Source organism: Ciconia boyciana, chromosome 2 (genome assembly GCF_034638445.1).
Source record: "Ciconia boyciana chromosome 2, ASM3463844v1, whole genome shotgun sequence".
In the NCBI taxonomy this organism is placed as follows: Eukaryota; Metazoa; Chordata; class Aves; order Ciconiiformes; family Ciconiidae; genus Ciconia; species Ciconia boyciana.
In genome coordinates this window covers 79,387,534-79,415,296 of record NC_132935.1, presented here as the reverse complement: position 1 = coordinate 79,415,296, position 27,763 = coordinate 79,387,534, and the positions used below count along the sequence as shown (strand labels likewise).

Here is a 27,763-nt window from a genome sequence, read left to right as displayed (position 1 = left end):
GCACTTGAATAATGCATCACGGTATCAGATGTGCAGAGCTACTGATGAGCAGAGTAAGAAAGACAGACTTCTTTATTTACGTTTATGCCTATTCATGTGGGAAAAACTCATCAGGTGTAGTTTTTTCCCACAGAGATAGTTAAATTCAAAGCTAAAGCCATGTACTGTTTTCTTTGATACTTATTTCGGCAAGTAGTCATTCATCCAATTTAATCTCATTTTAATTGTCTCATTTTACACTGACAATTATTAACAATGCCACATGATGTGATTTGGGGTAATGTTGTTAAAGGAAGAAAATGGGGAAGACCTACTTATGTTATAAAACCAGTAAGCTTGTTCCAACCAGTGTTATAACCACAGGACAAAACTGTGCTTTATATCTCTTTCAGTCTCCTTCAGAGTCTCGCTCTCTGTGGCTTTCCCTCAGTGACAGGCATAGCATCTCTTACTGGAATTATAGTTACCAAGCACTCATGTTTGCTCTTTGGGCCAAAGAGAAATCCCACCTGTGTTTGGCATTATGTAAACCTTTATCTTGAATGGAAGACTAACAAGATGACTGAATCTATTCAGAACCAGCATGTCCAAAGTAAAATGCGTGTTTAACCCTATTTCTAAACATACAAGGCAGAGTTAAGGCTAAAAACAGTAAAAAGACATTTATTCACATATCAGTTCTAGTTGTAACCTCAGTCTTTTCTCTGTAACTATTTGTTTGTTCCCTTTTCTCCAGCTAATTTCCACTTGCAGATTATCTGGATTCCTGTGTGATCTCTTAATCTATATGTCTCCTTTCTTGCCTGATAGTACTTGCTGAGCAGTGTTTAGTGTCCCACTTGTTTGTGTGCCTGTTTTTAGACTAGAGGTTCTTCAATATTTTCAGTAGGGTTCCTGATCCAGGGCTTAGCCTTGGAAAGGATAAATCATTCTCTGCCTGATTGGAGATTGATAAGGGATATTTTCCAATAAGCATCCCCTTTATTTTTAATCTGGAGTCTCTGTCTATGGCTTTTACTCCTTGCTTGTTCTCTTTTTTCACCTCTTTTGTCATGAGCAAACACTTGGGCCTACATGCTGTATTCGTAAAAGAAGCTTTCTGAAGGTTGTGGAGTTCAGCTTAAACTCAAACGTGATGGTCACAGGACCTTTGGGGTAGGGAGGAGACTGTTGGAAGCCGGAGAGAAATAGTTGAAAGACAATGATAGAAAGGTTCAGAACTAAGTGAAGACTAAAACCTGATAATTTTTGAGGATAGATGAGAATTTTGATGATGAAAACAAAGTGAATTCTGTCCAATCTTAGCGAGCTGTTGTAGCCAAAGTACGGGAATCTGGGTTTATTTTACAAAATATCAGCATGTTTTAACATTTCTTGAATGGAGCATTTTGAATTTTTCTTCCGGAATAGTTTGGTTTTGAAGAGACTTTGGTTTATACTAAGAGGGAAAACAGCTTTAGAAACTTGAACAAGGAATAGTCTAAACATTTTTGATTAAATTAAACATTCAGTTGATACTGAATTATTTAGAAGAATGAACGAGAAAGTTTTCTGTATTTACTTTGGCAGACAAACTGAAATATCCATTTTTACAGCTCTGTCTGGGACCTTGTTCTGCTGGCCATTGCAGCGTTGTACTGGCAAGTAGAAATGGTTTGGTCAGGACAGGGAGAGCCGAAGGGAGGTCATTGATAGACTTTAGGTAGACATTGGCAGACTTAGATAGATGTAAGCTTTCAGGTAAAAATTGGTATGTGCAATTGTGGCTAGATTGGCTCATAAATGTTAGCTGGATAAAAAAGCTCTGAAACTATTGAAGAGTTGAATTTGTAATTCTGTTTGGACTTCCAAATGCTAACTCCTATTTCTCTGTGAGACTTTTTAGGCGTTTATTCCCTCTACTTTCTGAGCTTGGATTTGCTAACATCACAATTTGATGATGTTTTGATCTTCAAAATGTACCTCAGACACAAATCCTTTCCTTTTTTATTTGGTGGGTGCTTTGAAAGGTGGGATGTCTTTTTCATTATTCCTTGTGAGAAATTCAAAGCTCTGACTTTGGCATCTGTGTCACACAAATAAAGTCCCTGCTGCAGGCAGAATGGTGCTTCTGCCTGGCAGGTCCATAGCTAGTTCCATGAGACAGTGGACCTATTTATAATATGGAACGAGGACAAGGCACAGCAAAGGCTTAAACAGAAACAACACAGTGATGTGATTCCTGGACTGGTGCCATGCAAGTGGAAGCAGGTGGCTAGCACTTCAATGCAATCAATGCAGTGCCAAGGTACTCTAGCACCAGAAAGTGAATACCAAAACCTGAAGCCTCTGTTACTGATTTGAAATAGCTTTTTTTTTTTTTTTTGGAAAGTAACATACCTGGATTTTTACTACAGATCAGCTAAAAATATGTATGGCAAGTAGAAATGGATGTGCATGGAAGTGCATCAATGAGCAAGGAGCTCCTAACTGAACTCAGAAGATATAAAAACAAATTCTACAAAAGGCGAAAGAAGGGGCAGGTAACCCAGGAGGAGTGTAGAGTAGCTGTCTGATCTTGCAGGGATAGGCTTAGGAAAGCCAAGGTTGACCTTGAGTTGGATCTGGGAAGGGATGTGAAGAGCAACAAAGGTTTCTAAAAGTACCTCAGCAGCAAAAGGGAGACTGGGGAAAATGTGGACCTGCTGCTGAATGGGCCAGGGGAACTGGTGACAGATGACATGGAACAGGCCAAGGTACTCAGTGCCGGCTTTACCTCAGGTTTTGCCAGTAAGACCAGCCTTCAGGAATCCCTGCCCCCGAGACCCATGGGAAAGTCTTAACTTCTTTCAGTGCTGTCTTTTCTTACTGTCCTCGTGGGGCAGCATCCAAGATGCTGCTGTCTTTTTCCCTCAGTCTTTTTCCCTCCCCCTGTTGCAAACATCAGCCTGCTTGAACCAGATCTAGATGTCAGCAGTGGATGCATATTACATTTCCCTGACTTGTCCTAGCAGGAGTGGCAAACTAAAAAAGGCCAGTGCAGATAGCAAGAATGTGTTTATTGCATGGGCGCCAGCATGGACACAGAGTGTAGCCAGGCAACAAGAAAACAGGACTTTCATTTATCAGACAGGACGCAGAACGATCTCTAGACATTCTTCCCTCTGCTTTGAATCAGGGAAAGCAATTTGAAAAAGGAAATGTGCAGAATATACAAAATTTTGCACAAGGGAAATTTCTGTAGCAAGAACAAATTCGAAATGGGGGCTACATAGGTAGAAAGACAAATTCAGATTCAGGTAACATGTTTATGAGCTCTGATTCATAACCTGCCTAGAAAAGAACAGATTGTAAGTCACTGGAAAAGTGCTTCCAGTGTAAAATAAACAACATATGAGGGAAGAGGAGGCAGTGTGTGCCGCTTGAGCCTGGCTGTTATAATAAAAACAGAACACATTTTGGGTGCAGTCAAGACTTAAGACAGGATTTAGATTATTGATTTTATTATCTTAATTTTAAAAGAAGACTTGATCCATATTTGATAAGCATTTCATATTATTTCCCTTGCTATGAAGAATAACTTTAGTGATGTTAATTATAAATGATGTTCAGCTTTCATGTTTGCTGAAATTCTTTTTAAACAGCATCAAAATACATCATTTCGATGAAGGTTTATTGCTCATTTGAAGTAAATTAAGCTAAGGCTGATAACGGGTGATGTAACTCTATTTGGAGTTATAATTAGAAGCTTATATCGATGCCTGGACTGGGGCAGATCATACCTAGTGTACTGTCTTGTCTTCAGCCCACAGCAGGTGCCTGGGAAAAGCCTAAACATGTAATGATACTTCCACAGAAAACTTTCCCAGCTATTTGAAACCCAGGAGCTTCCTGAGATGAAGGTAGTATCTCGGATGAGTTTTTACCCAGTCAGCTTTTCAGCTGTCACAGAGGATTTGCAAAGTGGGGTAACCACAAGAACAGAACCACACCACTCAGTGGCAGAAATTTTAATAATTAAACAATTATCTGTGTTTGATTTGTTTTTGTAGCACAAAATAGAATCATGTAATGAGAGCAGAGCAGATTTAATCAAGAGCTCACTTACCTGAGCAATATTTTCATGTCGGCTTCACCCTGTGACATTTAACTCACATCCACTTCTTGTATCTTCGTTGTCCTGTGGAAGAGAGTTCTGCAGCTCATCATGTGAATGAAGAACTTCTGGTTTTTTCTGTCATTAAATATTTTTACTATTCAAAGAACAGTGAATACACTTTTAATTCACCGTTAAAAATCAGTGAACGATATTCCCTGTGCACCTTTCTCATGATTGTATAACTGTCTATTATCTCTCTCCTCAGATGTCTTTTTTTCTAGGCTGAGGAATCAGTCTATTTAATCCTACCCTGTAGAGAAAACACAAAAAGCTGGAGGTCTTTTGTCGCCTTTCTATGCATCTTTCCTAGTCCTACTTTCAAATTTGAAATTGGAGGTTGGATCAGAAATGCACAAACTATTCAAAACAAGGGGGTAAATGGATTTGTTCCATGGTACAATTATGTTTTCTAGTGTTCCATACTTCTCATAATTTAATCTTAATTAATTTTTTTGTTATTGTAACTTAAGATTTGATTCTTGAATAGTAATGCTCAGTTCAGAGCCCATCAGTGAATACATGAAATTAAGTAATTTCATTATTTAAGGTTCTTTTTCCCGGTGTGCAACACTGCATTTATTAAAAGTGCAAATTAAATTCAATATAGATAACTAGCCATTCAGATTTGTAAGAGTTTCCTATAACTCTATACAGTCATCTCTCTGCTCACGTGAATAACTTGGTATCTTTAGCAAGTATTGTCACTTCACTGTTCATTCTCTTTTCTGCATCACTTAAGGGTATGTTCAGCATTTATGAGTTCTGACATAGATTTATGTGGGTCTCAACTGCTGACGTCCTCCCCTCTGAGAATTGACCAGATACCTACCCCACATACTTTTTAACCTTTTCTTTATCCATGGAAGAGCCTTCCCTCTTATGCTCCGATTGCATAGTTTCTTAAAGAGGTGCTTAAAAGTCCTTTGGTAAGAGAACTTGTCCAGTGCCTGTTGGAAATCTGAACAGAATGTATCATCTGGATATCCTTTATTCATACTTTGTCCATATCGATATCTATTTTTCTAGACAGTGTTGTTATAGGAGGTTATTCCATTCCAGATGCAGGACTTGGCCTTTATTCAACTTTATAGGCTCCTGTCAGCTTATTTCTACAGTCTGTTGAGGTGCCTCTGAAAAAACACCCCTGTTCTCCAGCATATTGATCTCCCATTTTCTTTAATTTTTCTATAATTTACAAACATGCTGAGAGTGCACTCTGTCCCATTGTCTAAGTTGTTAATAAAGACATTAAACAGTATTGGCCCAAATATCAGTCTTCGACTGACTGATAATTGGTTATCAGATGGATTTAGTGCTACTGAATGCAACCCTTTAGGCCCAATGATTCAGGCATTTTTTTCACTTGTGTTATCATCTATTAATCCAGTCAATATCTCAATAGCTGGGCTGTAAGGATACTACAGGAGACAGTGGCAAAGATATTGTTAAAGGTAAAGTAAAACAGTGTGCACTGCTCTCGTCAAAGAAGGCAATCGGTTTGGTAACGTGTGATTTGCCCTTGGCAGATCCGTGCTGGCTGTTCCCAGTCACCTTCTTGTCTTCCACATGCCTGGCCACGGCTTCTAAGATGACTTGGTCCATAATCCTCTTGGGGACTGAGGTGAGGCTGACTGGCCTGTAGTTCTCCAGGTATTCCTTGGCCTTCTTGAAGACTGGTAGACAAATACAATTTTTTTAATTGTCATGATTGCCCTGATTGCCCTGACCTTGTAAAGTTGATAGAGAGTGGCCTTGCAATGGCTTTGGCCAATTCCTTCAGTATGTTTAGATGCTCCCGATCTGGTCCCATGGACTTGTATACATTCAGTTAGTTTAGATGGCCCCTAACTCTGATCTTCCTCTGCATTTAGTAATGCTTCACTGCAACAGACTCTGCTAGTAGGCTCAGGGACATGCCAGACCTGTGGGCAGGTCTTACCAGTGAAAACTGAGGCAAAGAAGGCACTGACTACCTCAGGGTTTTTTTATGTCACTTGTCATTAGCTCCCCTACGCACTGAGCCGCAAGCTGGTGTACTTACAGATGTCTTTCTGATGCTGTTCACATTCCATCCTGGTTTCAACTCTGACTGAGCTTTGTCTTTCCTAGCTCCATTCCTGCATATTCAGGCCATGTCTCTAGATTTTTCATGGAGAGCTCATACCTTCTTCCACCCTCTATATTTCTTTTTTATGTTTCATCTCCATCAGGAGTTCCTTGTTCACGTGTGCTGGCCTTCTGCTGTGCCTGCTCAGATATCTGCATATTGGAATGGACCATTCTTATGATGTGAGAAGTTGTTACTGAGAATCAACCAGCTATCCTGAGGCCCCTTTCAGGGCAGTCTCCCATGGGATCGTACCAAGAAGATCCCTGAACAATCTGAAATCTGCTATTCTGAAGTCCATGACTGTAGTTCTAGTATTTGTTTTGCTTACTTTTCTCAAAATTGTCAACCCCACTCTGATCACTGCAGCCAGGGCAGACCTTACCTTTCACACGCCTGTTTTGTAACAAGAAGTCCAGAAGATCATCTTCCCTAGTTGGGCTGTCACTCCCCTTTGTCAAGGAATTGTCATCAATGTATTTCAGAAATCTCCTGGACTGCTTATACCCAGCAGTCAGGATGGTTGAATTCGCATACCAGGGCTTGCACAAAAGATGCAATCTTTATTCACTATCTTTATTACCTATTATATAGTTTTTGATAATTTTCTTGGTACAGAGATCAGCGCTGCCAGTTTCATGGGTCTTCCTGGAGCCCATTTTAGAAATAGGTGTTATATTTGCTATCTTCCAGTCCTCAGGTACCAAAGCAGTTGTAAGCTAAAGGTCTTACACTGATTAATAGTTCAGCACTTTCATCTCTGAATTCCTTTAATATTCTTGCATAAATAACCTTACTGAAAATCTGTTGCTTTTCATTTTATCTGTATTTTGTAACCTCTTGTAACAGCACTGTGGTTTGAGACAGAATTTTTGATGAGCACCCCTGCCCATTCTGGGATGAGGACTTCCTTGAGCTCTTCCATGATGAACTTGGACAGGGGGGGAAGTATATTTTTTCTGGTGTGGCTTTATCTTCTTAATCACTTCTTTGATCATTTACTGCTTCTGTGAACTGTCAAGCTTCCTGCTTTTAATGTGTTTGAAGAAGGATTTATGAGTAATATTTATGGCTTTTGCAAATTGTTCTTCAAGCTCTTTTTGGTCTGCATTGTTAGGTTTTTAGATTCAACCTGCCAGAGTTTTGCTCTATTGTTTTCTTCATTTTGACATGGCCTTAGTTTTCTGAAAGATACTTTCTTATATTAGCTACGTCGGCCCTGCTATTAATCTACACCAAGTTTACTTCTGCCCTTTTTCTCGTGTCTTTTTTTTTGATAGGCAGTGTTCATTTGGCCTGTGTCTCCAGCTAGGTATCCTTGAATACTGTCTGCAAAACTTTAATTCTCAGCTGCCTCAGCTCCTTTGTATCAAGCTTCTTCATACTGAAGAAGTTCCCTATTATGAAGCAGAACATGCTGTAGTGGATTTGGGTATTCAGTTGCTCCTGCAGTGATGCTGAATCTGAGTACATTGTGGTTGCTATTACAGTGCTATTCCTGCTTGCTGCTCAGGACAAAGTCAAGAGTTACTTCTTCACTCTTGGACCTCATGTTGAGTTGCTTCATGAAAACATTGATTTGTGTCTAAAAAATTACTCTTGGTGCCAGGCTTCAGGGCAATGCATACCCAGACTTTCTCAGGATAGATGAAGCTTGCTATTGCTACTACACTTTCTGACCTCCTAGCATCCCTCAGAATATGCATTTGGGGAGACTACCTGTTGCACTGGAGAGGATGCTCATCTATGTACCCCACTCGCTTCTGTTCCTAGCTGGCCACTGGAGAGAAACTTTCCTTTTTCTCTTTCCCTTTCTATCCTTGCTTTGTTTCCATAAGTAACTTTGAAGATGATGCATGGCATGAGCTATGGATCCCACTAAACTTGTCTCAGCTTTCTTTGTGCAACACCTGATGATCAAATCAGCACTGTACCTCACTTCTTTTTTGTTGGCTTCTCTGCTCCCATACATTAGCATAGGGAGAGAGAACCCAACACTGGGTCATTTTCCTCTCCTTCTGCTCAGTCACCTGCTACCACATCACTGGGACTTCTCTCGTGGCCATAGTACTGTCCTGGCGTGTCCCTGAAGGTCATCTCAACAGATGCCTGTATCTCTTTATCTAATTCTTCAACAGTTCAGTGCTTTCACTGTCCTTTTGTAGGTGTTTACAGTGAACTTTTCCGTCTCACTCCAGTTGAGGTTTCTCCCCAACTACAGTATGTAATTTTCTCAGAAAAGGCCAAAAGACGCTTGCCCTATCTGCTCACTGGGGCACATAATCACATGTGATAATGAGATACTCTGCCCTTTCAGAGGTACAGCATATTTACTCTGTGCAACTGCCAGTAATATTAGCTAGTGCCCTCTCTTCATCCAGTCCTGTTTAGGTTGAGGAGCATGCACGAAACATGTAATGTGGGAAGTGAAATTAAAATTATCTTGACTTGTTGTGCTAAGATATGAAAGAAGTTCCCTCTGTACTCCCTGTGCAGCACAATACATCTGTCTCTTGTGTGCAGAAAGTAGCCGACCCATTGAAATTTTTGGCTTGTTTAATTGTGTTAATTTATACAAGTGCATGTTTCAGTTTGGAATTGAATCTGAACAGATCAGCATTTGTGGAGAACCTACCTCCTAAAATAGACAAACTTTGATAAGAGATGTTATTGTGGTGGGGACAGTGGGAGGGATATGAAAGCATGCATTTTAAGTATGTTCAGACTGTTACCAAGTCAGAATTGTTATCTGTGCTCTGCCTTGCATCACATCTGCATTATCCCCCCAGGATTCTTGAGATACCAATCTCTCTTCATTAAAACAAGAACAACAGCCAAGTGATTGAGATTCCTACTTGGCTTATCACATTTGGAAGGCTAGCATTCTTTCAACAGTGAGACATGACAAGCTACATCTATACTAGAAAAATAATGTGTGTTAGAAAATAACTATCAGCTAGCACACCACCAAACATGATTTTGTATGTAATTGAGATTAAAAACATTTATTGCACATGCATTACCCTGTCTATTTACTGAGATCAGTTTGTATTTATTGATGCTATGACTACTGTATAGTGGGAGTTGCTCGTGTGAGCATTAGGAGGCATTTGGTGGGTTACTGGACTGGTTAGTTAAAATGTGCTAATTTAGTTAGCACATTTAGTGAGTTAATTCCACTCTAGAGGAGCTCACAGATATGTTTGGAAGGAATGAATCCATTTATGAGTACAAAAATAATTCCTAACTGCCATTAATCCAGTGCAGCAGTTTGTTGGTAGTGGATTTGGGACAGTGGAGTAAGAGAAGAGGATGAAAACTAGCAATGACTAAAGCTTTATGTCTTCCTCTTCCACTTCCTATATTTGCTCACTATTATCATAGCTTTTATTTTACATTATTTTTAGTTTAGGTGCTTTCATATTCTGTTAATACAGCTGGGCTTTGGGCATTCTCCTGCTTTAGCAGTTGATTCCAGCTGCAAGGGGGGCAGTCAGTGCTCTAAAATGAAGCATATACCCATCTCATTTTGGGGTACCCCTTTTTCCTTGTATAGTTTACTCGTTTGCTTTAATATTGCTATTATTGGTGTTACTGTTATTGTTGTTATTAGTACTAGCAGCAGCAGTTTATCTTTTAGGGAATGCATGATGTTCTTTCTAAGGGCGTTTTTTTTGGTGCAGAAGAATTTATTTTGAACAATTGAGTTTTCTTGCCTGAGGACATCAACCATCGCTATAAAGTTACTGAAATGTTATTTAAATGTCCCAGAAAAATGAGCAAAAAAAATGCAAAATTCATCTCATGTGCATTCATAATCCTACTTCTGAAGTTTTGCTACCCTAATAACTTTGTAAAATCAGAAGTTTTTTCTGTTCAAGCACAGAATAGAACTTCTCAAAAAGCTGCCTACTATGTTACCTTATTTTCACCCCAATCACTTTGTGATTGTGTGTATGGACGAAGAAAGAGGCAGAGAAGAGTTTTACAAATAAAACAACTGAAAACGTTTATTTTCCTCTACTCTCATTCTTACAAATAACTTCTTTTGCTCATATTCTCCTCTCTAGGAGAGGAAAATTTCAGTCTAAAAGGTGGAGGTTTGGAGGTTTCAGAAAGATGTGAAGTACCAAGAAGAGTTAAAAGCAGATTATTATACTAAAGGTCTGCTTAGCCCTGTTGATTAGTCATAAAACTATGTTTGTTAATTCATCATTTTCAGTGTAACCTAATCTATCGTTTAAGAATAGAAACATGCATATATTTTTGGAAGAGTGATTAAAAACCGAAGAAGTTATGAAGGTATGCATCAGAATCAATACTTTTAAGAGCTAAAGTGGCTGTGAGAAGAATTTTTTTGTTTGTTTCCTGAACTGATTTCTGGCAAATGGAGAGCATCATGCATGAAGATATTCACATTGGATTTTAGGTGATTTGAAGAGGGCAGCGTGCAAACTATTACCAAAACCAGTGCAGAATAGAAGAAAAAAATTGAAAAATGCACATATAATAATTCCATAATAAAATATATATAAATTTTGTATAATTACATTTTTATAATGTATCTGTATAATATATATACACCCATGTAATAATTCCATAATTCCAATACAGTGGCATGGCATTCAAGTTTTTGGGGTTTTTTTCTTGCTTCTGTTTCTCAATGGGGTGGCTGGGTCCTTGCTTGCGTACAACTCGCACTGAAGTCTATCTGCCACATCTCACAGTAGCATAGATTTTGTGGGATTAACTGGAACTGCTTTGTCACAGAGCTGCAACTTTCAAAATAATTTTGGATTAAAAAAAAGGGTCTTTACCTATATTTGTTGTTTGGAGTAGGGAAAAGTGTGAGGAGGAAGGAGTGGCAGAGAGAAGCTGTGAGGGGCTGACTGCAGCCCCCCATTCCCCATCCCCCTGCACTGCTGGGGGGAGTAGGTAGAGAAGTCCGGAGTGAAGGGATGAAGTTGATCCTGTGAAAAGGTGGTGGTGGTGGTGGGGAAGTGTTTTAGATTTTTCTTTGTGTCTCACCATCCTACTCTATTTTTAATTGGCAACAAAATTAATTTATGAGAAAGCAGCTGTGTGGGCATCTGGCAGCCAGCCAAGCAGCCTTCATCCGAGAAGGGTTTTTAAATATACACACACTCTTCTTTCTGTCCTGCCTTCCCTCTGTTTTCTCCATTAACTCACAGATTGGAATTAATATTAAAAGTATCTGAATTCAAAGCACCGTGATTAACACAGAATACTGATAGCCTGGGTGAACGTTGCCAGAAATTATTTAGTGCTATTTCTAAGAGCGTGGCTAGGGAAGAATGCATTGTTTTAATCCATTTGAAAAGTTATGTCGGCATTGTCCTTGAAAAGATCTGTCAGTGAGACAGGACGTGTCTTAGGTTACTGATGTGAAGTTCTTCTTCTGCTTGAGGAGTTGGTTGTGAAGATTCTCAGTAACAGTTAACATGCAGGCCAAAAGGATGTCTCTACCCTGGTTTTAAAAATGAGGATTACTCAGTTTCCTTTGCCACACAGAGCAAGCAAGATTCACTGATGTGCCAGCTCCTTTTTTGTCGGACAGTTCACGTACTGTAAAGCTAAAGTGTGGGTATTCATCTCTTTCCTTTAGCACAGACTCAGATCCTAGTCCTGCAGGTAACTTCAGGTACAGCCTTATTCTCTCCTTCAAGATCCCAGGCAGTATCCCAGCAGTGTGCTGGGAAACAGTTGAAAATTCAGGGCTGAAGTGTACTTCAAGAAAAGTTATTACAGAAAAGTTTTGTTTGGTTCTGTCTGAGTTTAGGCCTCAAATATCTTCCCTAGGGAGGCAATAACCTTGCTTGCGTTGCAGATTCATTTAAAATATGTGAGTTCCCTCTTCTTTAAATCTTTATATTCTTTAAGGCTCCGCCCCCCTCTTTTTTATTTGTAGCCATTCTGTTTTCAGAGTGAAAGAAACATGTCTATAGATGCAAGCTTTACCATGAGTCTTGGGCTCTCTGTGAGTTTTTATGTGTTCTTTGAATTTGGGTAAAAGAACTGAGTAATTTCAGTAGGCATTGAAAAATTTCAGCTGGTGTTTTCCATTGGAAAAAACCTCCACTGCAAGGAGAGGTTACAGAATCTGCAAGGAGACTGGCAGGCTATTCAGAATGTCGCTATTAAAATCTCATAATATCTTTCAAAAGCATAACAAGTCTTATTTCTTGAACCCAGTGAATTTTGATTTGGCTGCTATTAATACATAGAGCTTCTTCAGTGTGCATCACACTGAATATTGTGGAGAAATGCTAAGCAAATGTTTGTGCCATTGAATTATTTTAAAATAATACCTATTCCTCCCTGCACTTTAAGGCAAATACAAATCCAGTGGTGTTTTTTCTATGAAGTTCTTTTTTTTAATCAGAAATAAAGATTATCCTTTATTTTTTCTCTCAAGAATAGTGAGAAATCTGTATTTTGATATAACATCAAAATAATTGAATACTGATAAATCTTTATTTTAATCTCTATTTTGTTACACTTAAAATAGAAAATTAATTTTGAGTTTTTGGAGCTTTCTGACTTTGCAGCTTTGTAGAGGTGCACTCAGCCTGATCTGAGCTTCAAACCCATTTCACTATTCACGGGAAAGTAACAGCTATAAATGAGTAGACTTTGGTCTAATTCTAAAGTTCTTCAGTACTTCAGGAATTATACTAAGGGGGTTTCCCATTATAAGCTACTGTGCAGAAGCAGTCCATTTTCTATAGTGAATATTGAGAATGTTTACAATTTCAAGCCTTTCTTCTGTTCTTCTTAGACAAAACTCTCTTTGATTTTGGAGTGTTTTGCTATAGTAAAAGCTCTGGGATTTGGAACACTGTCTTCAAAGGACTCACTTCAGCAGAAAAAGCACAGGAGAATTTTTAAGAAATAATTCCTAGTAATAAAAAAGGTTTTTGTTACTTTCTGTTTATAATGCTAAACTAGTACCCAATATAAACCAGTGTTAAAAAGCTAAGAGCTATAACATACCCATCAGGGGACAAATTGTTAATAAGTTATAATTTGATGGGGGAAAGCTGATGGCATCTGCAAAAAGAAATAAGAGCCCCATGGCTGCATGGAAGTGCTTTATTAATAGTTGCACTGGGCATCCTGTTGAATGAGCTTTATTTATCATGTTTTTATAGCTACCTCCACTGAGCTTTCAGCTTCTGGGAGAAAAATACCAAAGTACAATATTGTTCTTCCAATGCAGCAATCAAAGGGTTTCTAAACCATGAAAAATGGAAAAGAGGCTGCAGGAGGAGGAGGAGGTGAACATCACACAGCTGGTTCAGAAATAAATTTCTTCAATTAGGCTCCCTGTGTGAGATTGCTACTAAAATTTGTGTGTGTCACTGAAATTTAGGAGATACTTTCTCAGCACTTAAGGGCTCCTTTACTTAGACTTTCTTGATATAAATTGCGATTTGAGCTTTGGGTCATTAGTTTTAAGGGCCTATCACCCTTCCAGTTTATTTCATGGATATGGGCGTTGCTCTTCAAGGTTCTGTCTCATTTATGATACCGGTGTTTTTGCCTTGCTTAGTGAGTTCTCCCATGGCTACCTTCTCCCTGTATAGCTTCCAGAAAAGTGCCAGCAAAGACCAACTGTGTTATTTAGAAGTGCAGACATGGGTCTTTGGGGAAGTGTGATGTTTTTTAAAAATTATTTGGGATTTTTCCACTTGAAAAACTGCAAAGAAAGAATGCAGTTAGAAACTTCTGCCAAATTGCTATCACTGTAGAATAATCTAGGAGCTCATCAGTAAAACTATTCACAAAGCATCTGATACGTTTAGCTAGGCATCAGTGTTTCATGAACTATTTTCTCTTTCTTTGTTCATGATCCTCTAATGCTAATGGATCATGGAGTAATGACAAACACAGAATTCCCAGTCTGTACACCAGGCATCACAGCGCATAGATTGTGATTGTTTTTCCCCTCCTCCGTTTTGATTTTAGAACAAAAGCTCTTTTGCAAAAATCATCAGAGGTTCACCTGTCACAGTGTGGGTTTGGGTGCACAGTAAATAATCACTGAGTAACAAGGGCATATACTGAATGGCTATCAGTTATTTATTAAGTTTCATTGCATAAAAACTTTTTAGCAATCTAATCAATGATTAATTGACTGTGTTACACAGTCAACCTATTGTTATAAGTGATTACTCAGTTTGTCAGATAATAGTTTTCATTCGATTACATAGGGCCATCAGCAGTGTTTTCTACAAATGTGCTCATGATGATTTATAACGGATTTCTCAGGTTTAAAACAACTGTTAATAATTTATCAAATCTATGAAAATTTAATCTCAGTCTGAAATACGAATTGTCAATTTAATCTTTTAAACACTCTTAGAAAGTAATGATTATTTTTTTCATCTCTCTGCCATTCAGAATACAGTTGATTGGTAGTGGACATCATCCACTGAGGAAACTGAAAGCATACTCAGTGACTTACGTTCCTTACCAGAGGAATTTTGAGGGACTGAGGTTTGTGGTGGTTGGCAGTAAACTAAGTCAAATAAAATTCCCCAGCTGTAGAGTGTTTTACCTGCAAATTACACTCTAGCTGCAAGTGTGCAAGGGACACAAAACTTATCCCCCTTTATCATATCTTGTTTGTTGTTGTTTTCTTCGGAGCACATTGGCTGGAATCCTTAGGCCGAGTCTAAAGGTTGAGTAGAGCTTCCTACAACTGTCTTATGGCTGCTGAAATATGAGGTCAGCAGGGAGGGAAATATGAGGGGGAAAGTTGGAGATGAATTGTTAAGAAATGATGATGATTGTTTCAGTGACTGCTTTTCCAAGATTCCTTGTCAATGTGGAATGAGGTAAACACCTTTATATATAACAGGGGTATTTACTTCCCTCTAAGCAGCCATTCTATTGTCTCTGCAAAAATAGCCAATTATGACTCATTTGGATCTGAATGTTTGTCTTTTAGAAATTGGATAGTAATGACCCACTCATTTCACATAGCTAATACTAGGTTACCAGATATCACTGACCTCCACTAATGAATAACTTGAATGATGTTTAACACATAACTTGGAGGTGAAAAGCTCCATGTGTCACTGACATTGCTCCAGAACATTCACTTGTGTCAAAAAAAAAAAAAAGAGAAAAATGAACTTGCATTCAGGCTTTTTCATAGCCTCTCTGTTATCTTAAAGATGATAAAAATCTTAAAAGATTAAATTGTGATTTAAAGTTGCATTATGGGCCTCCTTGTTCCTTCTGCTCCTTCCATTGCAATTGGAGTACATGATGTTCTCTTGATGACTTTTTCATATTCTGAGCAGATACTGTCCTTAGTCCTGATGCTCCTGTTTGTCTTTCTCACCCTTGATTTCTGTATAATTTAACAGTGCAGCTACACTCCAGTGATTTTCTTAGTAGCTATAGGTTCAAGCTTTCCAGTTTTAATAAGCATCTTTTGCTCTTTGTGTTCAATGAGAGTTTTTCTCAGTCTGCTGTTCTTTTTTCCTTTTCTCCACAGCTCACAATATTATCTATGTGTTGATGACACTCATTTATGTGCCTCTTTACTTTTATTCTTCTCCATATTCTTGCTGTTTTGTGTCTCAGATTATTTTAGCATTTGTCAAATTAAATCAAATTATTTTAAAGTAAACCTAACCAAAATAAAAATTACTTTGTTTCTTCTTTCTCTGAGCGAACTGTCAGTTGTGCTGCCGTCAGCCCTGTTGCCAATTCTTTGGAAATGTGGTGATGTTTTTCTTATTGTGTTCCATTTTGCCCCATCCACTTTCTAAATGTCTTATATATCTGTGTGTTATTCTTAAATGTCAAGAAGAAAAAATAATCTTGATTTTCCAAAATCACCTTTCTAGTCAATTAATTTAACTAGAAGGATGTAGAAAATCTCATGTTTGTGTCTCTGCTGTTGAACCATTTATTTCTTCACTGGCTTTTCACTGGACAAGCTGTATAAATTGGTGATTCTTACATTTCTTCTGTTGTTAGCATTCTGCTTTCTCTCTGCTTTCGTTTGTCTAAAATCTTCTTACCTTGATTTGGTTGCATATTTAATGGACATACATATGTTAAAGTTCCTTGAACAATTTTTGTCTCTTTACTGTCTTGTAAGATGCCATTTTTAGGTTGACTTTGCAAAATAGTTTTATTATTATAAATCACTATAATATTTTCTCTAGAACTATGGATGTGTATTAATATGAACAGAATCAAACCTGCCGTCACTAAAGCCTAAAGGCAAAACTATTTCAATAAATAAGTAAAAAAGACAAACAAAAATTATGATAAAATTGTTATTCGGCTCCTAATGAGACATTATGTACAAAATTATATACGTACATATAGAAATACATATTTCTTTTTTGTAGTCTCAGTTATTCAGTGTGACTTAGAAGATGTTATAAATTTCATCCTCCACCATATCTCTCAGGTTCATCTGTTTTTGTGAGCTCATATCTGGAAGCTATAATACAGCTGTCTGACATCTCAGGGGCAAGATACAGTATGTTGACTGTGCCTCTTAGAAATTATTCAGGAATGTTTTTGGTTTGCACAGTCTTCTGAAGTGTCATAACTTCCTTGACTGTCTGTGGCTGAAAGGTAAGGAGTGCTGATTCCTGGGCTACTTCTTTAATCCCGCATCCATGCCAGCATGGCTGTCTTGAACAGCAAGTTAGCATGGGACAAGATGGCACACCTTCCGGTGCCACCTCCTCCTTTCCCATTTCCATGTTTCTTAGCAGCAATGAGCGGTTGTACAGGAAAATAAACTTCTGCCTGCTTATGCTCAAGGTCCAAACCAACATTTTGTGGCACTCTGGTGCCAGGGGACTCTCTTTTCCACTTGCTCTGTTATTTAACCTAGGGGGTTGAGGAGTATGGAATTACATTGAAGTGCCTTTCCCTTCCTTGAAATAAAAAGAATTCTGACATTTCTCATCATCACCTAGAAGTTTAAAACACTGTTTGTAAAAAAAATAAAATGAAATGTTGCTTTCAAGAGGTCTTGGAGCCTACTAAAATCAATCTTATTTGCCAAAAAGCAAGAAACACTTTAAAACTCAGTGTACTAACACAGATGTTAAATCTTAAAGGACTCACATGTAATTTATTCAATACATTAAATTTACTGTATGTAGTATAATTTCAGAATGTGCATTAAAAATATGTTATGAAATCTCATTCCTACCTGCTGAATGGCTGCCAAGTTTGGTAATGCAAGAACATTTTGTTGGTTTACCCCTTCAGCACAATCCTGCATTCAATTTTTAAATGTTCATAAAAACTGTAAAAGCCTCAAAATGCCAGATTGGAACATCTAAAACTTTGAAAGTCACAGTGCAACAGTTTTGAGTTTTTGAAAACTCTCTGGGAGCAGGACTAAAAACCCTAGTTCCGAACATACTCGATTTTTAAGTTGTAAACTTCCATGTTTGGAACTGCATTTTCCTCTATAAACTTGTCTCTGTTAAATATAAACCAAATGGATGTTTTGTGACATTTAGAAATCTTTGCAGAAGACAAAGAGGAATGCACAGGTGGGTGGGTAGGTGGCATTTGTGAAAGTTTAGTCTTGGGCAGAGTCTTGTGTCATTAATGTCAGTGGAGTAGCCCAACACTGAGGGTTTGTGAAAGACTCAGTAACTAAATTCTGCTCTAATATGCTTAACTTTTTCTTTTAATTTTATTATATTAATTCTGACAATTTTCAACAACTATTTATTCAGCTACTTCATGAATTGGCAGGGTATGTACTTCTCTCCTCACTTTTTTTTATATACTTCAGGCCAGTATATTTGAAATAAAATTGACATCAGCTCCTTGACACCATATAAAGCTTCATATATTACTTGGTTTAAGCATGGAATTATATATCTATCAGGGGATCTCAGTTCTTATTGAATTCCAAACCCTGGAAAATTCGAGCATGATTTGATGTTTATTTTCATATATTTCACACTGCTTACTTTATAAGAAACTGTATTTTTCTAACTGTGGTTGAACAGTAAAAGCTGGTTCTGAACAAATGAAAACACACATAATGTTATTCCCAGGAGAACGGGCTGTTACATGGGGTAATTGGTGGCAAGATACTATAGTGACTATAGCCAGTTAGTAAAGTTGTCCATACGGTGTTGGACTTCTTGTATGAGCTGCTGGCCATTTCACTTCATATGAAAGCCTAACCAGCATGCCTTTAGTCCCCAGAAACCAGCTTGTCCTTTTTGGTGAGCCAAAAGGGAAAGCTGTGTTAAAGGGAAGTCCCTTTTTAATATTTTACTCTAGTTTTTCCACAGAGGATGATCACTCTCCGAAGCTCATTTTTTGTCAGGAGCCTATTGGCAAGATAGACAGCTCCAGCAATAATGGCTGCAACAACAAGGGGTCATGACTCTGTGGAAAGCAAGGAAAATGGTTCCTCTGAAGTATAGAGAGGTATAAATCTTCCTTAAGTGGCTTTACATATTTGCTGGAAACAAGGATGTCATTATACAAAAACACGCCTTAAAATTTCTGGTAACCATCAAAACCACCACTAACTCTGTGGCTGCTAATTTGCTGCTAATGTCTTGCTGGTGTACTTCTCTGTGGCTACATTCTTTCTTTGCATTTATGATCCTGACACTTTATGGCCTCTTTAAACTCAGCTTTTGGACTCCAGCATACATGTTCATTGAGAGCTAATTAGGCAGGCTGCAAGGCACCCTCCCCAAACAAGCCACAGCTTTTTGAAGCCATTCCGTTGCTGGACTGATGTGAACAGTAAGGCAATATTACTCATGTTTGTTGACATGTATTATTATGGTTATTACTATCATACCCCAACTCCGAAGAGTATTGTTTAAATACATGATATAAGAGATGAAAGCAAGCAGATAATGAAAAAGGAAATATCATGTAGTTGTTAATTTTTGGCATTGTGTAATTAAACCATCTTCTTTAATGTTATTTTTGCCAGTATCTAATTAGCAGAGCCATCTGCCTAAGAAGTGCTGGACCATCTGTCTGGAATACTGTTCTGTTCATTTTTTGGTTCTTGACTAATTAACTTCTTTCTCTATGAAATGTAATAGTACATTCTGTTTCTACACTTGAAAGAAGTTCATATATAAAAATACATATGGATGTGTACCTGTCTACATGTATATGTTATGAGTGTCTGTGTAGCTGTAGGAGCATAGTTCTTCCAGGAGGTTGGGTTGTACTCTGTGTGCAGCTTCCACTGTAGGTGAAAACCATGCATTTCTTGTTGACCTGTAAGTACAACTAATACATAGCTCACCTAAGACATTCTAATTGACCAGTCCTTCCTTGGTTGTGTTCAAATTTCAAATTTCCTGACTGCATTTACTGATTAAAGTTATAATTGTAGAAACGGGCTATATTAAAGTTAATTACTTAGGGGTTTGATTTTTTTCCCCCCCTTTTGTATTTTGTAATTTTTCTGGGAAATCATAGAATAATTTAGGTTGGAAGAGACCTCCAGATGTCTTGCCTGGGGACTTTGTTGCTGCATGTTGGGCATAAAGAGAACAACTTGATAGTTATTTCTTAAATGGAAGGGACACATGAACATTATTCACTGCTTCTACACTTTCCATGATTCTCTTTTAGTGTTCTTCTAAGGTATTTGGATAAATCAATTTACATTGGAGATTTTCTTTTGGTTTCTACTGGAGCTAATTTCTTTGCATTTATTTAGTTTGCCTGCTGAAGATACAAAAGTTTAACTTTTAAGCAAGACTCTTACTGTTCATCCAAACAGAGAAGTTACTGAAATATATTTGTTGTTCCAAAGAATATGATTAATTTTAATACTGTAATTTTTAGCTTAACATAGATGGGTAATGGATATATATTTGTCTTCATTTTGAAGATAATAGTTTCATTATATAGCTTGACATGGAATTTGTTTCTTCTCTGGCTGGAATTTCTCTCCTCCCACTACCCCTTGAAAATGCCAGGAGGGATTTCATCTGAAGTTTTTGAAGCACTTTGCAAACGTCAATGATGTAATGTTTAAAACACTGATACAGTTAATTACAATTGAGCATTTACAAAAAGATGCCTGCCATCAGTTTGAAACTTGAGTTCAAACTTAGAGTTACGTGTACACCAAAGCCATGTTTTTGTTCAGTCTGATTTTATGTAAAGTCTGTATAGAGCTTTGTGGTTAATGTATTTTTTTTAATTGAAGAAAGCAGTATGTGTTCAAAAGTGAACTGTGACTTCCTCATCGGACTACACTGGGTCATGTTCAAGTTGTAGGTGTCAAGTTCAGTCTTTAGAGTTGGCCACAGTGACTTTCACAGGGTTAAAATCTCCCTGCAGACATTTTGCACTGCTCTACTGGTGACTGTTACATCATTAAGGTTTATTTACATCTACTAGAATGTAGTTATGCTGAAGATTGGGAAATTAGAAACAAACTAAGCCAAGGCATTAAATTTATAGAGGTGCCTGAAAGACCATATTGATAGCAGGATTTGTAAAAGCCATGCCGCTGTAGTGTCAGCTTGCTATCAGAAACAGACTGATGTGCTACCTTAAACCCTACTCCCTAACCTATGCAGATGTTTCTTTGTGAAGATGCGTAGCAGTAGCTGATGTACTACCCATCCTTATCTTCTCTAGCACTAACGTTCAAATCCCTGTTTCCTCTTTCCCCAGAGCGAACAAACTTGAGTGTCTACAATTTGGTTCAATGAATTTTGTTGCCAGCTTAAGTAGAATTATAATATTAATTAAAAACAGTACACAGAATGATGAAGGTTGTATTTTGCCATGTGAAAAGTGGAGCTTCTTATTAAGAAATGTAGGAAAGAAAAGATCCTAACAGGATAAACTTTAGCTGCGTAGGCCTTCATAGTGAATCAAATATCCAGCATGGTATGGATATCATATTTGCACTGCTCATCCATACTTCATGGAAATAGTAGCAAAAGGTATCAAGCAGGAGAATATGTCAATGTAGTGCAAGCAGTGGATAACAGTGACATGTTTAAGTAAGCCTGGTTTTGCACTTGCTTTCTAAAATAACACAGTCCGTATGTGTCGGTCTGGTCTTTCAGAGTTAAAATTTTAAAGTCTTAATCTTCTACTGACAAAAACCACATTGTTATTATTGTGTTGGGACATTCTTTTTTGTCTTTATGTGCTGAAGATTCAGGACACATTTTTCTCCTCTTTTTTCCACACTGAAATGACATTTAACTTGAGGAGTTTTCCACTTGTCTTCCCCCTGTATATTACCAGTAGGCTGTGTTGAATATCTGAATTTCCATTTTGTAGGAAACTCCCCCGAGTTTCCTGAAGATTAGAAGAAAAAAATTAGCTATATATAGAAAAGTTTGTCTATACCTGCTCTTTTGATTTAATCAGCAATAGGACATATGTATGCATTACTGAACTATGTGGGGGCTTTAGGGACCAAAGTACAACAGTTTGAACTACTCAGCTCTCTTCAGATGCCTTTGTAATATTCTTCATTTGCATCCTGCTCTGTTATTGTCTCCTCCAGAAGTGGAACCCAGGGCTATAGGACTATAGGTACACTTGATTTCAAAGATGGCACTTAGCTTTGTCACCAGTGTGTCTGCACTTCTTGTCCAGACAATATTACTCCTTTGGCATATGTTGTCATGAACAGGGTTTTTCCAGAGAGTTTGCCATTTGGTTAACTTGCAAGCATATGGATTTTTATATAGTTACAGTAGTTTATTCTATTTGGGTTCTTGTATGTGCTGTTAACTATGGTATCCAGAAATATTACATAATGTTTTAATATTTAATATCTTTATTTAAATCTATGCATTTCGTGGATGTCAAAGAAAGAGAAGAAAGTTTATTTTCAGTTATGCTAATAAGGGTATTAGTGGTTTTGTGATGTGGTAGTACAATTATTAATATTTAAGATTTGAGAGGTCTAGCTAAGATGTTTATCCAAACTAAAAGAACATTTGACTAAAAGCTAACAGTCTGTGATTGTTTCCAACTCACCACTTCTGAGCTAAGGTAATACTGGGTGTGCCACTCCTACAGGCTCCACCAAGAGTCATATCTCTATATTGTCACATTGTTTACTCTGATTCCTTCTTAGAAGTGTGGCAGTTAGCAAGCTCCTTAAGGAGTCCATCCCTCCCAGGGATGGATACCTGGCTTTGCTAACATTGAAATTATTGTTTTTCTTCACCTCTTCTTTTTTTTTTTTTCTGAAACAGTATATAGGCTGGGTCTCTGTGATCACTTGGCAGAGAACAGGGGAGCATAGGGGAAGATTGCTGTCCTAATGTTCTCTCACTATGATCAGAGTTAATAAAGCTTCTATCTGACTTCTCCTAAATTTTACTTGCATTATTATGCGTTTGGAGTTCCCACATTCTCCAACCATGACCTGCTTGCAGAGATGCATTGTATGCTTTTCTCAGATATCGTGGAAAGCTTGAAGAACTGTCACTTTTGGCTTCTGAATTTCCCATCTCTAAAGTCTGTTGATTTTCTTTTCCAAAACTTTCTGTGCCTGAGAAATGTACTTAATTTGCTTGATTTGTGACTGTGTAATTTTTGCATTTCACATCCTTCTCCTTCAAATTACTCTTTTACCGTGGACTTAGAGCGTATTGAAAGCTGGGTATTTTGTCACTCAAAATTGATAAACGTTTTATCTTTAATCCAGTCTTTCTGTCTTCTCACTTCCTCCTGTTCATGCTTGGTATATTCTTCTCAGTTCATTTTTGGCAAGAAGTTTCCTTCAAACCTTCCTTTTAAGCACCCGTATTCCACTAAATCTTTCTATTCTGACCTCCTACTGGTAACTTTTGCGTTCCTCCAGGCATTTGAAACTTTTTGTGTTGTTTAAAGATAATATATTCAATATCAGATACTTGTATTGATTAGGAACTTAAGTTGGTCATCCAAGAGCAGTCTTTTGTACTGTGATCTCCATTATGGATGTAAATCACTTTTTGCATTATTCTATGTCAAAAGAGTTAAGGCATTGCTGCTTTTTTGTCTAACACATTGCTGCTTTTTTATCTAACTCAGTATGAGATTTCTTTCATGCTGCTAGATGCAGTTTGTTATAAACGTTAGGGTCATTCACAAGTGGATTCTTCCAGAAGTTTTCAATATATTCCCCAATATGCTGTAGTTGTTCATCTACAAAAGCAAACACTGTAAATAAGAAGGTTTGGGGTGTAGAAAGAGAAGTAATGGCATTAGTTTTTATAAGTCTTTTTTTTCCCCTGAAATGATAAAGCTCATTCTTGGGCTTGTTGAAACACAAATCAAAGAGTACTGCATAGTATACTCTGAACGCATTTTCCCCTTTAGTTGAAATAGGCTTTCACCCTATTATTTTTATTAATTTTAGAGTCTACTTGCTATTAATATAGTCTCCATTAAAAGACAGGTACAAAAAATTCCCTATATTAAATCTGAATGAATGGTCTTTCATTATTTCCTGGTAAATAAAAATTAAAAATCTGCGATTTCAATAATTAAGCAGCAGTGGTTAGTTTAGAAATCTCAGTTCTTCCTGATAAAAGGTATAGTGCTTTGTGGCATTTTTATCTAAAGAACACATGGATGTGCACTGTCGAGGTGAAAGAATGCAGAGTGATTTAAAATGCACTCTGACTACACAGCATATACAGGCATTCAAATATGTACATGTATTGGGACATAAACTCCAAGCATACGACCTGCTCCACTGAACAATAGAGTTCGTAAGTCATAGCTGTTGAATGTTAAATATGGGAATAATTGGAGTTAAGTCATGCAGTGAAACTGTAGCAATGCAGACTAGGCATTACAGTCCTGGCATAAATCTGTTGAAGCAGAGACAGCTCAAAAATGAGGATAAATTGCTTCTGCTTTGCAGTGCTCCGTTTCACTGTTGTCTTGTATGTCTGCCAATTGCTCCTTTCTCTGAATGGACATTTTAGTCCTTCTGATTAGTGCTGTAGTCACACCTTGAGAAACTAAAATTTCCATTTAATGCTTGAGATATTAGTGCTGCAGTCATACCTTGAGAAACTAAAATTTCCATTTGATGCTTGAGATAAATACTGCAAAAACAGTAACAGGGCACATTTTCCCGTGGCGCAAGGTCTCTGAGCAGAGCTGACCTCAGATGCTGTGTTGATGCAGCCCAACTCTGCTGGGAAGAGAGGGTCAGGCTTTCTCTGTGTTCCTAACTGCTTACCTTGATAAGACTCATTCAAAAGTGGCTAAATAGCATCAAATGTGTTTGTGGTTATTTCTCCTGTAGCGGTAGGTACAGCGAGTCATGGGGATGGCCAGCTTCACTTTGGATTAAGACGCTGGAAAACCATCAGCAGCAAAACTACATTTCTAAGGAGAAAAAGCTTGTAAGGTGATTATGGATAGAATCACCCACAGCTAATCACCAGTATGCCTGAAGCACATATCTCAAGCATGGGCTTAGATAGCTCTGAGGTTTGTATTTCTGTGTTGCCTGCATTTCTAACTAATTCCTGTTGGTTGCAGGCAGTGGAATGGCAATGTGATGAAGCTACTAAAAGAGCCTGCTACAGTAAAGGCAAATCAAAGGTAAGCATGAGACAGCTGTTCTGCTGTAATAAATTTTACATGTTAATAGCAGGTGTAGTTCAGTGTATAAATCTCTACCTTATGCATTTTTACTGTCTCCTTCTCTGAAGAGAGTTGTAGGAAAGGAGTCTGACACTAACGTATAAGCAAAGGAATAAAAAACAATATAGGGAGTGTGGGGTGAGAGGTACAGTTATGTGATTCTTTTCTAAAATGATCAAGAACATTAGTTTCCAACACTTTACTGTTTTGACTCTGCAACATGTCATATGTAATGGGCTGTATTCTCACTTCATTTTCAGTGCTGTAAATCCCTAATAACTGTGTAATTACTTTGTAAAACCCTCAATTTATTTCCCTGTGTATTAGATGCAATTTTAGGAACATTTATATTTCATACCTACTGGCGCTATGAAGAAAATAATATGAAATTCACTAACTTTTTAGACATGGAACTTGATATATTTTTAGTACTCAGAACCAATTCCTTATCTGGCCAACTACAATTTCTTTTATTCAGCACAGGTAAGTGCAATGCTAACTGTGCAATGGAACCTGTACGGATGCTGTGTTCTTTAGTGGCTGTCCTAAGCTGAAGCTAGTTGTCAAATTAATTATAAAAGCAGTTAGAAATGCATGCAATCCATGTCTGTAATTATTATACTGTTTAATGATCAAAGTTAATTGTGTTAAAACATAAAGGGAAAACACAGCAAGAGCAATAACTACAGAAAAGCACACTTGCTTTCAGGACCCATGTTCAGCAGAACATGTCAACATATGTTACTGATGTGCAAAACTAAAAAAACCCCAAGCTTCAAAACCATATTCCAAATGCTTCTGCCATCTAGTAGAGGAGGAGTCTCTTCTGCATAATCATCTAATCACTGACTTTTTAACTCCTCCCATTAAACAGTTAATTTCTGCAGAGGGACCTGGACAGGCTGGATTGATGGGCCGAGGTCAATTGTATGAGGTTTAACAAGGCCAAGTGCAAGGTCCTGCACTTGGGCCACAACAACCCCATGCAACGCTACAGGCTTGGGGAAGAGTGGCTGGAAAGCTGCCTGGCAGAAAAGGACCTGGGAGTGTTGGTTGACAGCCGCCTGAATATGAGCCAGCAGTGTACCCAGGTGGCCAAGAAAGCCAGTGGCATCCTGGCTTGTATCAAAAATAGTGTGGCCAGCAGGAGCAGGGAAGTGATCGTGCCCCTGTACTCGGCACTGGTGAGGCCGCACCTCGAATACTGTGTTCAGTTTTGGGCCCCTCACTACAAGAGAGACATTGAGGTGCTGGAGCGTGTCCAGAGAAGGGCAATGAAGCTGGTGAAGGGTCTAGAGCACAAGTCTGATGAGGAGTGGCTGAGGGAACTGGGGTTGTTCAGCCTGGAGAAAAGGAGGCTGAGGGGAGACCTTATCGCTGTCTACAACTACCTGAAAGGAGGCTGTAGAGAGGTGGGGGTCGGTCTCTTCTCCCAAGTAACAAGTGATAGGACTAGAGGAAATGGCCTCAAGTTGTGCCAGGGGAGGTTTAGACTGGATATTAGGAAATTTTACTTCACCAAAAGAGTTATCAAGCATTGGAACAGGCTGCCCAGGGAAGTGGTTGAGTCGCCATCCCTGGAGGTATTTAAAAGACGTTTGGATGAGGTGCTTGGGGACATGGTATAGTGATGGTCTTGGTAGTGTTAGGTTTACGGTTGGACTCGATGACCTTAAGGGTCTTTTCCAACCTATACGATTCTGTGATTCTGTGTGATTCTATGTACCCTTGGCCTATCAATTTCTGTTTGAGATTAAAGAGGAAGAATTGTCTCACTTCAGAAGCAGGGCCATGTTATACTGTGAGGAGAGAAAAATAATTACTTGGAAAAAAAAGCAAGTGTAGTGAATGTGCAATGTAAAGCTTCATGCATGGAAGATGATTGTCTTTATGGAGGAACATCTTTCACTGTAGAAATGAGTTTACAGTACTGGGAAAAGGCTTTGAGAATGGTGCTATCTTCTTTGTCCTTCTTCTTTCCCTTTCTTTCCATCCCAGTGTGGGAAACATATATTTAAGAGTTACCGGTCACTAGCTATTGAGGTGCAGGATTTGCTAGGTACATAGAAGATACTAGTAGCTGGAGAAAAGAAATGGGTTAGATTTTACTTAAAGATTTCTGACTTGAGTAGACAGACTCTGGTGACTCAAGTTATGTGCAGAAATAGCATCTAGCAAGCATTCTGATCTACAATCTTACTTGTCAGTTTGTACAGTGAAAAGAAAGAACTTCTGGGACCTCATACTTTAAGCAAATGTTTCATTTTGTAAGTTGTAATTTCTCCCTAGAAGATTCATGTTTCTTCATGTAATATTTCCCTCAAGCCTTCATCCTTAGTTTTCAGATGACAGTACTCTGAAGTAAGAGATCATGCTCAAGTGACAATAGGGTATGACAGGTTGCATTGATCAAGGTGCATATACAGTGGAATCTATCATGCTTGGAATGCAATGTGTAACTAAAAGTTTATGCTTCTGTTTTACAGTGATTTTCCAAGTTTAAAACTGTGAGAATAACATTCAGGTTGTCTGAAAGTCACAGTGTAGTGGCTGTGATCTAACCTGATGGATGAAAGTAATGGTAAATTTGAGACTATGGCAGTGTACTTTTGAATATTATGTTTACAATACTGTTTGTGGTGTAAAATCCACATTCAATTCAACAATGCAGAAGCATATGTTGCTATTAAATAATTTTGCTAGGAGAAATGCATTTAAGCGAGGACCTTAGTGTAGTACATATATGCAGATTCTCATTCATGCTCATCACACCCTTTTGAAGAAGCTGGTGATTGGAAGTTATGTTGTCACTGTAAAATAGTATATACGCTGTTCTAATAAGGACCTCTGAGATTGTTTCTTAGTATTGTTAT

At 38.0% G+C, this 27,763-nt stretch overlaps 1 protein-coding gene across 2 annotated transcripts in view; it reads left to right on the top strand.

Annotated features, from left to right (window-relative positions):
* Window positions 1-27,763, top strand: part of SEMA5A (semaphorin 5A) — a 354,266-nt gene that overhangs the window by 165,622 nt on the left and 160,881 nt on the right. For both annotated transcript variants that reach the window (XM_072853077.1, XM_072853078.1), the window contains exon 6: window positions 24,786-24,848. In XM_072853077.1, coding sequence (XP_072709178.1) covers window positions 24,786-24,848 — 63 coding nt within the window. The remainder of the gene's footprint in view (window positions 1-24,785; window positions 24,849-27,763) is intronic.